The sequence below is a fragment of the Convolutriloba macropyga genome, chromosome 9 (assembly GCF_964194025.1).
Source record: "Convolutriloba macropyga chromosome 9, txConMacr16.3, whole genome shotgun sequence".
Lineage (NCBI taxonomy): Eukaryota > Metazoa > Xenacoelomorpha > Acoela > Convolutidae > Convolutriloba > Convolutriloba macropyga.
Genome location: NC_134476.1, coordinates 53,121,781 through 53,134,115, shown reverse-complemented (window position 1 = coordinate 53,134,115; position 12,335 = coordinate 53,121,781). Strand labels below are relative to the sequence as shown.

The 12,335-nt window shown below is 38.0% G+C and overlaps 2 protein-coding genes across 4 annotated transcripts in view; both read right to left on the bottom strand.

Moving 5' to 3' along the window:
• Positions 1 to 4,266: 4,266 nt before the first annotated feature.
• On the bottom strand, positions 4,267 to 6,057 carry LOC142345848 (uncharacterized). Its single transcript, XM_075398259.1, has 2 exons — positions 5,664 to 6,057; positions 4,267 to 5,396 (listed from the first exon to the last, which is right to left on the bottom strand). The coding sequence occupies exons 1-2, from the start codon at positions 5,893 to 5,895 to the stop codon at positions 4,468 to 4,470; spliced, it is 1,161 nt and encodes a 386-aa protein (XP_075254374.1). The 5' UTR covers positions 5,896 to 6,057; the 3' UTR covers positions 4,267 to 4,467.
• A 140-nt stretch (positions 6,058 to 6,197) lies between these two features.
• Positions 6,198 to 12,335, bottom strand: part of LOC142345847 (coatomer subunit gamma-2-like) — a 52,463-nt gene continuing 46,325 nt past the window's right edge. For all 3 annotated transcript variants that reach the window (XM_075398257.1, XM_075398256.1, XM_075398258.1), the window contains 2 exons: positions 7,797 to 7,996; positions 6,198 to 7,035 (listed from right to left, as the gene is read on the bottom strand). In XM_075398257.1, the coding sequence (XP_075254372.1) occupies positions 6,841 to 7,035; positions 7,797 to 7,996 (395 nt within the window). In that variant the 3' untranslated portion in view covers positions 6,198 to 6,840. The remainder of the gene's footprint in view (positions 7,036 to 7,796; positions 7,997 to 12,335) is intronic.

The following is a 12,335-nucleotide window of genomic DNA, read 5'->3' as shown; positions in this document are numbered from 1 at the left end:
TTAACGTTAGTGTTATTGATTTCATCTCTACAGATAGAGCAGGGTTGATGAATTGTTCGATCTGTGTCTGGTGACTACAATTTATGCCAAGTTTTTTCAATATTCAGACTTTTTTCGTCAAAAATGTGACCAAATATGCTTTTTAGCAAACTTTCCTTAATTTTGCTGGAAGTGGGCACCTCAGAAGAAATGAGTGTTTTCTGAACCGCGCAGCAATATCGGAGCTGATCTTGATCTCACCATAGATCCTTACGGTTATAAAATTTTTAGCTTTTAATGGGTCGCTGCCTTTTTGAATATTTCCACATTTATACTTTATTAAGTTAATTACTGACGAGAATCTCCAATCAGGGCTCAATTGTTGCCAGACACTACTTATAAAAAAGGCCAGCTGACCATTTATTATGGTTTCCGAATTAAGCTCATGGTTTGTATGGCTGACCAATTGTTTTTTCGTAAAATTTTATTGATTTCATATGTTTTGCTTTCATTTGTTATAACTTTTGTGGTCCAATGACTTAGTATCCTCGATCAAAGATCCAGTTGATTTTTTTGAGGCTGTATAAGTGAACCTAGACAATATTTTCATTTGTTATCTATTGCCTCTTATGACTTTGAATTCATTTGTTTTAAAATGTCGGTGAATTTTCCAACTTTTCCAACGTTTTATATTCTTTCTCTCAACTTGGCGTAGTCTTAGTAACAACAGTCAGAAACTCATTCCCTCTGAGTTATAAATTATTGTCTATAACGGTTTTATAATTAACTAATGGCTCCTTGATTTTGATACAACGAGTTTACATTTTTTTGAATTTTGAGCATAATTGAACATTTTATAAGTTCATTTTGTTTCCTTGTCGAATTATCACAATATTTAGAGGTCCAATTGAAAGAAAGCATAGTTGGAAAAAATGCACAAGCGTTGCAAATAGGCGTATTTGAATGCTAATTCTTTTTGTTGAATACTTCATGCTTTTGGTCTGAGAAACGGTTCTCTCGGAAAAGTTCCCCAGGAGGTATAGTTAAACTATTTCAAGACTTCGGTTTACAGCTATTTGTTTTAATGACTTTCAAATCAGCTTTTTTAATTTGAAAGTCAGAGAATTCCTCAATTGTTTTTTGCATTTATTTTTGTCACCATGTCACTCAATCTCGTTAAAAAGAAGTTTCAGCTACTTTTGTTAATGGAAAAATTAGTTTCTCGGTTGGTTATATGTTTTGACTGATGGCTTCGACCATTTAGTTTCATGAAAGTTTTCGAGATCTCCACACTTTTCAATTTTTGGGTCTCTTTTTGTTGTGATTTTTGCGTAATCCTTTCATAAGGTAGACCCGTTGATGTTCAGATGAACAGCAAGTAATGATAAGCTGATAACATCCTATATTTTGGTGCCTTGAACACTATGGTATCGTAAAATTGTTTGAAGTTTGGTTTCCGAAAGGCATGTTCAGCCCTCTTTTTGAGAACCTAAACCCAATTCCTAAACTACGGGGTTTTAAATCCCTGTTCTGAAGGTCACCACATCATCCGTAACAAAGTTAGTGACATTGAGCTGAAAATTATAGCAAATAAAAGTACTGCATTAGAAAGTACCAATACAAATGTTATATATCTATACACCAGTGACCTTGTATGTCGTATACCAAAGTTATAATTCAATTTTTTAATCAAAATAGTAAGTTTTAATTTTGAATAAAATTGACGATTGATCTCATTTTTCCGAGAACTCAATAATATGCTAGTCGCAAAGAGATTTTGTAACTAGATACCAAACATAAAAAAGACCAGCTCTTTTGTCATGTGAAATATCAAGTATAACAGACGTGAACAAAATATCCCAGTCAACAAAGCCGCCATCAGCTGCTCGCCTCGCTCAACTCAGTATTTTTCTTTTGAAAAGATATTATTTAAATTTCTGAAAAAAAACGCACAGAAAAATCAAAATCTGATCTTGAAAACTCGTCATCAGTCGACTCCAAAACAATTAATCAGATAAGAATATGCGATGAGCTCGAACTTTCTCCGTTAGCTTGAGTCTGTGATGAAATTTTGAAAACTGCAACCGATAAAATCCCGGTGGACTGTAAATATGAACAAAACAAAAGTCACTTAAGAAATTCGTCTGAAAAATGAACCAAATCGCTCAAAATTTTGTTCTAACGTCTACTATTATTTGTAGAACTGTCAAAAATGCTTCCCAACTTCCAATTAATTGCAAATGTACGCGCACCGAAACAAACACTCTTTTCTCTCAGCTCCTCAATTCTTCACACCAGCTTGGCCTAAAACTTTTCACGTGCGGATGTACTGTTTCAAAAACAACCGATAACAGAATAGGCTCCACAGATATTCCTGTTCGAGTCGTAACAAGGACAAAAAACAATTCAATTTCATTCAATCGTAGAACACCAGGAGCACCGCGAAACGGGTTGGCAGCTTCACAGCTACTATTAAGATTATCGACAATTTCATAGAAAATCTGAAACCTGTTTTTATTCGAGGGAAGAAAGACCAAAAAATTGACCAGTTGAAAGTCTGACGCAAAAGCAATCAACGAAATATTGACATAACGATTCTCACAAAACTTTGAAAAATTAACATGACATTTTCATTCAAATCGATGTCAAGGGCGTTCAAGAAAGAAACATGACAATTCAACTGTTACATCAAATCCAATTAATTATGCAGAATTATGCGATTCTTGTTACTTTAAAATAGCAACACGAGCAAAGCTTTCCAAATTTCAAAAACAATACTATCAAAAACTAATCGAAAATGAAAGTTGACACTAGAACCACATTACACACATTAAGACTGCTGTTTTCCTTTACTATCTTCCCTTCCCTTGCTGTTTTCCCTTAGATTTAACTACGAATACCATCCTCAATCTAAAATCTCCAGAAGCAGCAGTCTCATAAATATAAAAGTTTACCAAAACGTCGACAATTAGCATGGAAAAATTAAGTGACAAAGCCCCAAACTAAATGCCGAGAACGCGGCGTTACGCCAACCGCAACAGACAAACATAATACCGCTCTAAAATATGCCAATCAATGCAAAGCACCTTCACCTTACCAATATTTTTTATCATCAAAATGTAAGTCAAGATGAAAAACGGTTCAATTAAACTTCAGCTTTATTCGGAAAGTCGCTGAGACAAAGTCATGTAAGGAAAAAATCTAAGAAGGCCAATAATAACCTCAGCTATCGGTCTGCGGATACTAAAAAGAAAGAAAAGAGGAAAAAAGAAGAGAAAGATTGAAATATAAACTGACTACCGTCGTGACATTCTGGTTGCAAATGAGGTGGGTGCAGCCTAAAGAAATTTAACTGGCTGCAAAAAGTAGCAACAAGTGAGGGGTTTGAACCCGCGGTCTAAGAATGCCAGTCTAGTCTAAGACCCAAAACACACAAAAAATCCGGCTTTGCCATCTCACTGACAATCGCTGTTCTCCACAGCATTAAATTCTGAATGAAAGCAATTTAGATCGAGCAAAAATCAAGACGTTCAAGTCATTTGAGAGCAAAACAATTTTCAAAAATAAAAATGAAGAAAAGTACAACTTTTACATGAAAAATACACATATGTTTATGTGTGGGGAAATCAGAAAGAAAAAGCGCAATTACAAAAGGGCGGAAAAGGCTATCAAAACGTCACATCGGTGATAAAAACCATCAGATAAAAATGTACAGACAAACTAGCTACCAGCAGAATCGAAAGCATTGCTAGAAACGTTGCTTGAACGCATTCAAAGAGGCAAAGCAGAAACTTTTTCACTGCAGGCCCCATTTCCATACTCACACAAATTCGCTTACCCATACTCACGCGCGCAAGTGCACTCACACACACACAAAATCAAACACACGCACACACACACACACACACACACACACACACACACACACACACACACACACACACACGCACACACGGACGCGCGCAAAGACCTGCTTCCCAAGACAACAATTCCTCCTTCATGAGATATTGAACAATCGATCCCATGTAGCCCAGTGGTTACTGCACCTCTCTAATACTTTTGAGCCGGGTTTGATTCTCTCCCGTCATTTTTTGCTACATCGCCTCTCTCAATGTGTCCACTTAACCAGAAATTTCACGCGTTGAAGATTTACGCAGATAATGTTCGATTTATGGAGTTCTAAAAAGTAACTTTTACCTAAAGGTAACTTTTAATTTACGTTTCTCAGATTTTTTTGTTAAAAATAGCTCACTTCCCTATATTTTGGTAGTCTTTATCAGAAATAAACAGGATTAAATACGTCAATTGAACGAAATGTGGCCAAAGAGCTATTAAAGAAACATGACACAGTTAACACTTGAAGACCAACTTTACTAACCATCAAAATGCGTCTACTTGGATAATCCAAGAGCAATCAAACTTAGAATATAAAAGGCGAAATGAGTTCAAACTCGAATGTTATCACTTAAAGTTGCTGCACTTTCATGGTTAATATCCGTAGGATCCCAACAGATCTTGTCCACCGTACGAGCGTTTAGCCGGAGGAGGGTAGCCACTACCTCCACCACTACCTGGAGGCATCGGACGCTTCTCGCCCGGATACTCGCCTACGCTGGACGACGACGCAGTCAAAGAGTTGTACAGACTTCCAGATCCACCGGCTCGCGACATCGACGAGTAGGTATCTTCAGCGAAGTTCTCCTGCTTTGGAGGTGGTCGGCGACCGTACGAATCATCAGAGCGCGAAGGACCGTAATCGTCTCTTCGGGAGTACGGATCGCTACTCATCGGAGCTGGCGGCGGGTAATCATCTCGTCGAGGAGGTGCACCCCGATCATAGTCGGCATAGGAGTCTCTAGGAGGAGGGTAGCCGTAAGGATCTCTTCCACTTGGGGGCGCATAATAGGAATCTCGGGGATCGTAGTAAGGATCTCGACCCCGAGGAGGCGGCGGAGGTCCACGTCCGTATCGGTCATCGCGAGAATCATAACGATCTCGGTAATAATTGTCTCTTGGTGGGGGACCTCTTCTGTCATAGCCGCCGCCTCCACCACGGTAATCGTCATAATACGAGTCGCGACGTCCGCGGTCATCACGGCGATCGTATCGGCCACCGTAATCGCGACCTCCGCCGCCACCACCGTAGCGATCTCGCCCTCCACGGTCACCACCGCCACGACGGTTCTCGCCGGTAGACAAGGCCACGTCGATTAAACACCCGTTTATATTAGTTTTGTGCAAGCGCCCAATTGCAATCTTAGCCTCGTCTCGGCAGCTCATGTGAACGAAGCCGTACTTCTCCACGACTACCGCTTCCGTCACGGATCCGTACTTTGAAAAGGCCGACTCCAAGTCGTTGTTTGTAACTTTGTCTTTGTCAAGATTGCCGATGAAAATTTTGACGTCGCTATCATCGCCTAAAACGCAAAAACGGTTCGAAAAGGCGAACAGCGAAAACGATATCAGAAGGTTGGCAAAAATGTCTAGTAACGCAAGCTCAGTGACATTTAAAGTTAAAACCTAAAATGGACGCAAAAAATTGACTAGGTGTTCAATGTTAACTACAGCTGCAATTAATACAGATCGAACATTAGCGCAGCGAAACGCTACTGTGCAAAAATATTTCTCTCAATTTTAATTTTTGAAACCTGTCAAATACTATTTTAAGGAGAGATATGTATTACCTCTACGCGGTCGGGACATTTCGACGCTTAACTTGGTTCCGCACACTTCGGTTCCGTTGAGCGTGTTAATCGCAGTGTTTGCGTCCTCTTTGTTTTCCATGTGAACAAACCCGAATCCGCCTCTGGCCATGACGACACAGTCGGTCACGGCGCCGACCTGCTCGAACGTCTCTCGCAATTCGCGCTCCGTTATGCTGCTGCCCGACAAATTACCCACAAATACCTTCACCATCTTTAAATCAACTCAATTAAATCTTTTAACCCAACTTTCTGGGAACAAATTGTTCTCGGTTAACGATTGACAGTGTCTTCTGATTCCGTCGACGATTTGGACTTTTGGGCGACGCGGAGGTCTTTAGCTGCGCTTGAAATGTGATTTCTGCGTAACTTAAATTGAATCAACTGATCTCTGAAAAGCGGGAAGCTATCAAGTAACGTAGCATATCGAAGACAACAAAAATGATACTTATGTTTCTTTACGCGTTTTCAAGCAATAATAAACGCGGCTTATGGTTAAACTGTTCAAAACACACGTAGATATCTACACCAATATATTCAATTGTTGCTCAGCGAATCAATTTATTAAAAGTGAACACATTAGCTCAAGTTATTTCTTGTGCTGTACAACAATCGCAACATTTAATGACTTAGTGTACAGCCATAAATTTGCAACAAAGGACTGAACTCCGTAGATTCACATTTTGAGCATTAATTTACAATATTACATTTAAGGAGATAAGATATTTAATATATTGATATAGCAGCGCTCTTTAACAAACATAAATTGAGAGGTAAAGACAAAGAGCAACATGCTGAGCGAAGAATACAACCAAAATTTCGTATTTCTCAAACTACAAAATTTCAATGACTGTAGCTAGCTTCATAGTTTGCTTCAGAAACTTTCAAAAACAGTAAATTGATCTAAAATTATATGAACATTAGTTGCCCTCAGATACAAAACACGGCATGAATATCACATCAATAATACACTAATACCAATAGTTGATTTCAGGTCTTTTTTAAATACTTTTGTAAACAAAATCAGCACTGAAAATGTATCATAGTCACGTTATATGTTCAACAATTTAAAACTGCTTGAGATTGCATTGTTTTCGTGGACACTTTAAACCAATGAATGTTGAGATGATCAAGGCTCACTGTAGATCCATCTATCGTTCTACCCAACAGAGGATGCAACGACGTCACTAATGTTGGGATCCTGGCTCCTCACTACAACATTGATGGCGACTCCTTCGACTAGAGCAAACTTGACTTTCACCAGCACCTCAGTGCCCCCTCGGAACACTCCAGAGAGAAAGAGTGTGTGGCTGTTAGTCTTGCCCTCTGGCACACGGTCACTACGCTCACAAGCCTGAACAAATTTAACTTACAGGATAACAGAACTTTTACTTTCTCAACCACTAAAACTAAACTGACTCACGTCGGACAAATAGCGCTCTCATACGACATACGGTGGGGCGTCAGCTTAAGCCTGCCTCATCAGGAGCAGTGGAAGGGGCTATAATATCTCCAAGGGGATCAGAATAATGACAGGAGAGCTTATTATAGACAAAAAAAATAGGGATATACGGTTAAAATGTAAGCCATTTTGGAGCTTTTTTCATTCGACTTTTAATGGTAAACTGCCGACAATTGAGTTCAGCTATTTGAAATTGTGATTGAGAGAGAGAGAGAGAGAGAGAGCAGATAGAGTCTATGATATACATCTCCACGGAAGGAAAACCTTATGTTAAAATTAAACATTCGTCATGATAATTGTGCGGTTGTGATAGTTTCGTATCAAGTCTCGCGGGCAGCGAGAGCAAGACAAATGCGCCAAATGCACATTTCTTTGAGTCAAATAGTTTTTTCCAAGGGGGTTTATTTCCGTTGAGGCGTTTTCAAGTTCAAAATAAGGTGTTTTTTCCGAAACCGGAGCAATTAATATCAAGCAACACTAATAGCGTGAAAAAGTCACTCGAAAAATCAGATGATCAGACGAGTTTAAACCCAGACATTCATAACGGATAGCCAAGTACTCTTATTCAGTTCTTGGATAGACCAATGATGATTATACTCAATTTCTTTCATTGCCTGAAACTTCACTGTTACCGACGCGCAGTTCCCACATACCTGCATGCCCATGAATGACACAATATTGGCCACAGCTTCGGGAACAGTGGAGACAGAAGAGAGTGCGAACGTCTCCTCCACCTCCTGTGAGTCTGTTGCCAGGGAGTCCCACGCAGCTCCAAAGTTTGCTTTGAGGCACTTGTTTACATGGTCACTCAGTGCCACCTCTATGTCCTCTAGTACGTAGTCATCCTCAAAACCTGCAAACGACAACCCATTCTCAAACATGAGAGAGGATGCTATAATGGTCTTTCCATTCTAGTACATGACCCAAACTACTAAATAATCACCAGCTTCAAATAGTATGCTCAACTCAAAGAGCAAGGGCAGGAGTACCTCATACACTAGCAAAAGACGCTTGCATTAACCCAGGACCACAAACCGCACGCCATGAGACAAAGAATGCTTCAAAGCATATTAACATGGGGCAAATTGGTTTCAAACGACTGGCCAGCGGTTGGCTTCTAATTTTGTTGCTTCTTTGTTGTTTTCAGCATTCTTGAAATAATAATAATACCTTTTCTCTCGCTGTGTTGCTGGTTTGACCACTTAGCTTGCTTTGGAAATTATAAAATCAGTTATATTTTCAAAAAGTGTGCGTTGCTGGGGTGCGACTTTGTGATTTTTGGGTTTTTCTTGGAAAACATTTTTTGGTGCCAGCTTCCTGCCCCTGAGGGGGTGGGGCTGGCACCAATTTTTTTTAACATCGCTTTTTTATGCCCAGATATGAGCCTCGTACGACCTCTGGAATCCGAGAAAATGGCATTTTTTGTCGATTTTTTGGATAAATACTTAGAAAATTTTTCAGCAAAAATGGAATTATTCAAATTTTTCTGTTTCTGGTTATTTAGAAGAATTTTAAATGCCGTTTATGGTCCAGATATGCGATGAGAAAGTCGTGGTTACCGGGTCTTATTTTAGTGAAAATAAAAGTGTGTATGAATACTTGTATTTTTTTCCTCTTAGTTGATGTCGCATTTGCAGATATATTTTAATTTTTTTACTGAATTTTTTTTTATGTTTAAATGTACTTGAAACAAGTCTTAGAATATGTTTGCCAAGTGTCTTTTTGCCGTGAGATATTATTATTTTCTTGATGCAAGATTAAATTGTCATAAACTTAATTTGTTTATATGCAACGTTAGGATTTTTTTTTCATCTGCAGTAAATTGTTGTATTTAATTTAAATGTCTTTAAATGATCAATATTATTCAAAATTCTCTTAGGGCAGGTTTTTTTGCTGGCCTGACGGCCTCGTTGCCTGTCCCTTCTGGTGCTGAGTTTATTTTTACTTAATTCAATATTATTGTTTAAAGTAGTATAAGTAAATGACTAGTAGCACACCACGGGGGGGGGGGGGGTCACGCACGGTAAAAAAACGGCCCCCTCATTTTTGGCCGAAAGTTCAAAATATCAAAAATTTTTTGAAATGATTTTAAAGCAAACACGGATTATTAATTTTCAAAAGTTGACATAATTTTTATTTTTCGGCTTTGCGACCTTCGACTTTTTTGGTGCACATACTTTAAATTCTTGATCGCTTCGCTTTCCACTCCTGTCTAGTCATTGTTGCGAGTTTGCTTGCTTATTTAAACATTCACTGTCTAGGTACGAATTATCTATTGTTTTCTCGTTGCTGTATGAGCTGGTTTATAACTGTTGCTGTATGAGCTGTTTTCTCGCTGTTGTATGAGCTGGTTTATAACAACAAATAGACTACTCATTCGGCTACGAAATGCTGATTTAGCTGTAAATAAATGCAAGCGGCGGATAAGTTCTCCCATAAACGTTGGTTCGTATTGTGGCTCAGCACTTGTCTGGTACGTGTAACGTATTCTCTATTCTGATTCTGACTACCTTTCCCGACAATTTTGTCTAGTTTTTCCGAGTAAATTGTTTACTAGACATAAATTTCGAGCTTTGAATCATCTTAATTTGCTTGACAAAATTATTTAACTTTTCCTTCTCTACTTATCAGTTTGTTTGCTCAATTAAATGTTTGTTAATTTCGAGCAGGTTGTTTACCAGATCTAAGCTTCGAACTTTAAATGACCTTTTTGAAAAATCTTTAACCTGCGCTTGCTACCTACAATTTTGAATGCTATTATAGACGTTTGTTAAGTTTTTATTCATAATTTGCTTCGCGTTGGTTGATTTGAGCAAAATTTGGTTAAATTGGTGGACTTTTCAAACTCTCTAGATTAAATTGACCAAGATTTGGAATTATTTAGAGAATCCTTGAACTATCGCAACACAACACAATTGAAACTACACATTTAAAGTACAAAGTTTCTAACATTTGGCAAGAAACAATTTTTCGTGCTCTTTTTCTGTACAGAAGTAGTTGAACCGATGTAATTAAAGTCCAACAATTTTCCTAGTTTCAAAATGGAACAATGTCAGAACCTGAGCGTGAATGATCTGGATTCTTACTACTGCGATTATTGTTTGGCTCAGTACTCTGATCAAGATACATCTACGGTGGGCGATGAACCCTTGAACATTTCTACAATTGAGCTACAAGAAATTGAACATCTCGAAACGGAGTTTGCGACTAAAGCCGATGACAGAGCTGCATTTTCAAATGAGGTTGACAGCGATGTTGTTGAACTCATTATTCTGTCCGATGCTAAAAGTACTAACGGTGAGACAACAACTTTACAGTCAAACGAAATCGAGATTTTGATTGTTATTTCGGATGAAAACACGGAGCAGATAGACAGTGAAAATATGACAACAAACAGTAATCGGGAAAGGTCTGTTTTGGCACCACCTTCTCAACCTCAAAAAAAGAGAAAAAAGAAGAAAAAACAGAGCAGAGAGTCCTCGCTAAGTACTGTTTCTAACTTTCAAAACTGAAACATTTATTGTAGCTTGCTTCTCTATTTGATTGCCTTGCAATTTGTAGACTGATGCTTTTCTGTATGTACTCTTTGAATTTTGTTCCTATTAAGAAAAACTATTGTTAAAGTGTTTTTGCGGAAAGTATTTTTTGTCAAAATAAACCATTTGCCGACAAGCATCTTATGCATTGATCTAAGTATTGTGAAAAATAAGAGGTAATAACTAAAAAGAACTTGTGTATTGATACCTAAGCTACCCAAGCGGTACCTAAGCGAGTTTTAACTTGTAGACATCAATGGTATTGGTGAAAAATAACTTGTGTATTGGATCCTAAGCTACCTAGTGGATACCTAAGCGAGTTTTAACTTGTACATATCAAGGGTATTGGTGAAAAATAACTTGTGTATTGGATCCTAAGCTATCCGCTGGTTACCTAAGCGAGTTTTAACTTGTACATATCAAGAGTATTGGTGAAAAATAACTTGTGTGTTGGATCCTAAGCTACCTAGTGGATACCTAAGCGAGTTTTAACTTGTACATATCAAGAGAAATGGTGAAAAAAAACTTGTGTATTGGATCCTAAGCTACCTAGTGGATACCTAAGCGAGTTTTAACTTGTACATATTAAGAGAAATGGTGAAAAAACTTGTGTATTGGATCCTAAGCTACCTAGTGGATACCTAAGCGAGTTTTAACTTGTACATATCAAGAGAAATGGTGAAAAATAACTTGTGTATTGGATCCTAAGCTACCTAGTGGATACCTAAGCGAGTTTTAACTTGTACATATCAAGAGTATTGGTGAAAAATAACTTGTGTGTTGGATCCTAAACTACCTAGTGGATACCTAAGCGATTTTTAACTTGTACATACCAAGAGTATTGGTGGAAATTAACTTGTGTGTTGGATCCTAAGCTACCTAGTGGATACCTAAGCGAGTTTTAACTTGTTTATATCAAGAGTATTGGTAAAAAATAACGTGTGTATTGGATCCTAAGCTACCTAGTGGATACCTAAGCGAGTTTTAACTTGTATATATCAAGAGTATTGGCGAAAAATAACGTGTGTATTGGATCCTAAGCTACCTAGTGGATACCTAACCGAGTTTTAACTTGTACATATCAAGAGAAATGGTGAAAAACAACTTGTGTATTGGATCCTAAGCTATCCGCTGGTTACCTAAGCGAGTTTTAACTTGTACATATCAAGAGTATTGGTGAAAAATAACTTGTGTGTTGGATCCTAAGCTACCTAGTGGATACCTAAGCGAGTTTTAACTTTTACCTATCAATGGTATTATTGAAAAATAACTTGTGTATTGGATCCTAAGCTACCTAGTGGATACCTAAGCGAGTTTTGGCTTGTACATATCAAGAGTATTGGTGAAAAATAACTTGTGTATTGGATCCTAAGCTACCTACTGGATACCTAAGCGAGTTTTAACTCGTACATATCAAGGGTATTGGAGAAAAATAACTTGTGTATTGGATCCTAAGCTACCTAGTGGATACCTAAGCGAGTTTTAACTTGTAACTATCAATGGTATTGGTGAAAAAAACTTGTGTATTGGATCCTAAGCTACCTAGTGGATACCTAAGCGAGTTTTAACTTGTACATATCAAGGGTATTGGTGAAAAACAACTTGTTTATTGGATCCTAAGCTACCTAGTGGATACCTAAGCGAGTTTTATCTTGT

What these genes read in the sequence shown, in the direction of transcription:
- LOC142345848 (XM_075398259.1), bottom strand. Translation starts at nt 5,895, where the DNA reads ATGGTGAAGGTATTTGTGGGTAATTTGTCGGGCAGCAGCATAACGGAG. An exon ending in AATGTCCCGACCGCGTAGAG is followed by an intron (nt 5,397 to 5,663) that starts GTAATACATATC and finishes TTTGCGTTTTAG; the next exon opens with GCGATGATAGCGACGTCAAA.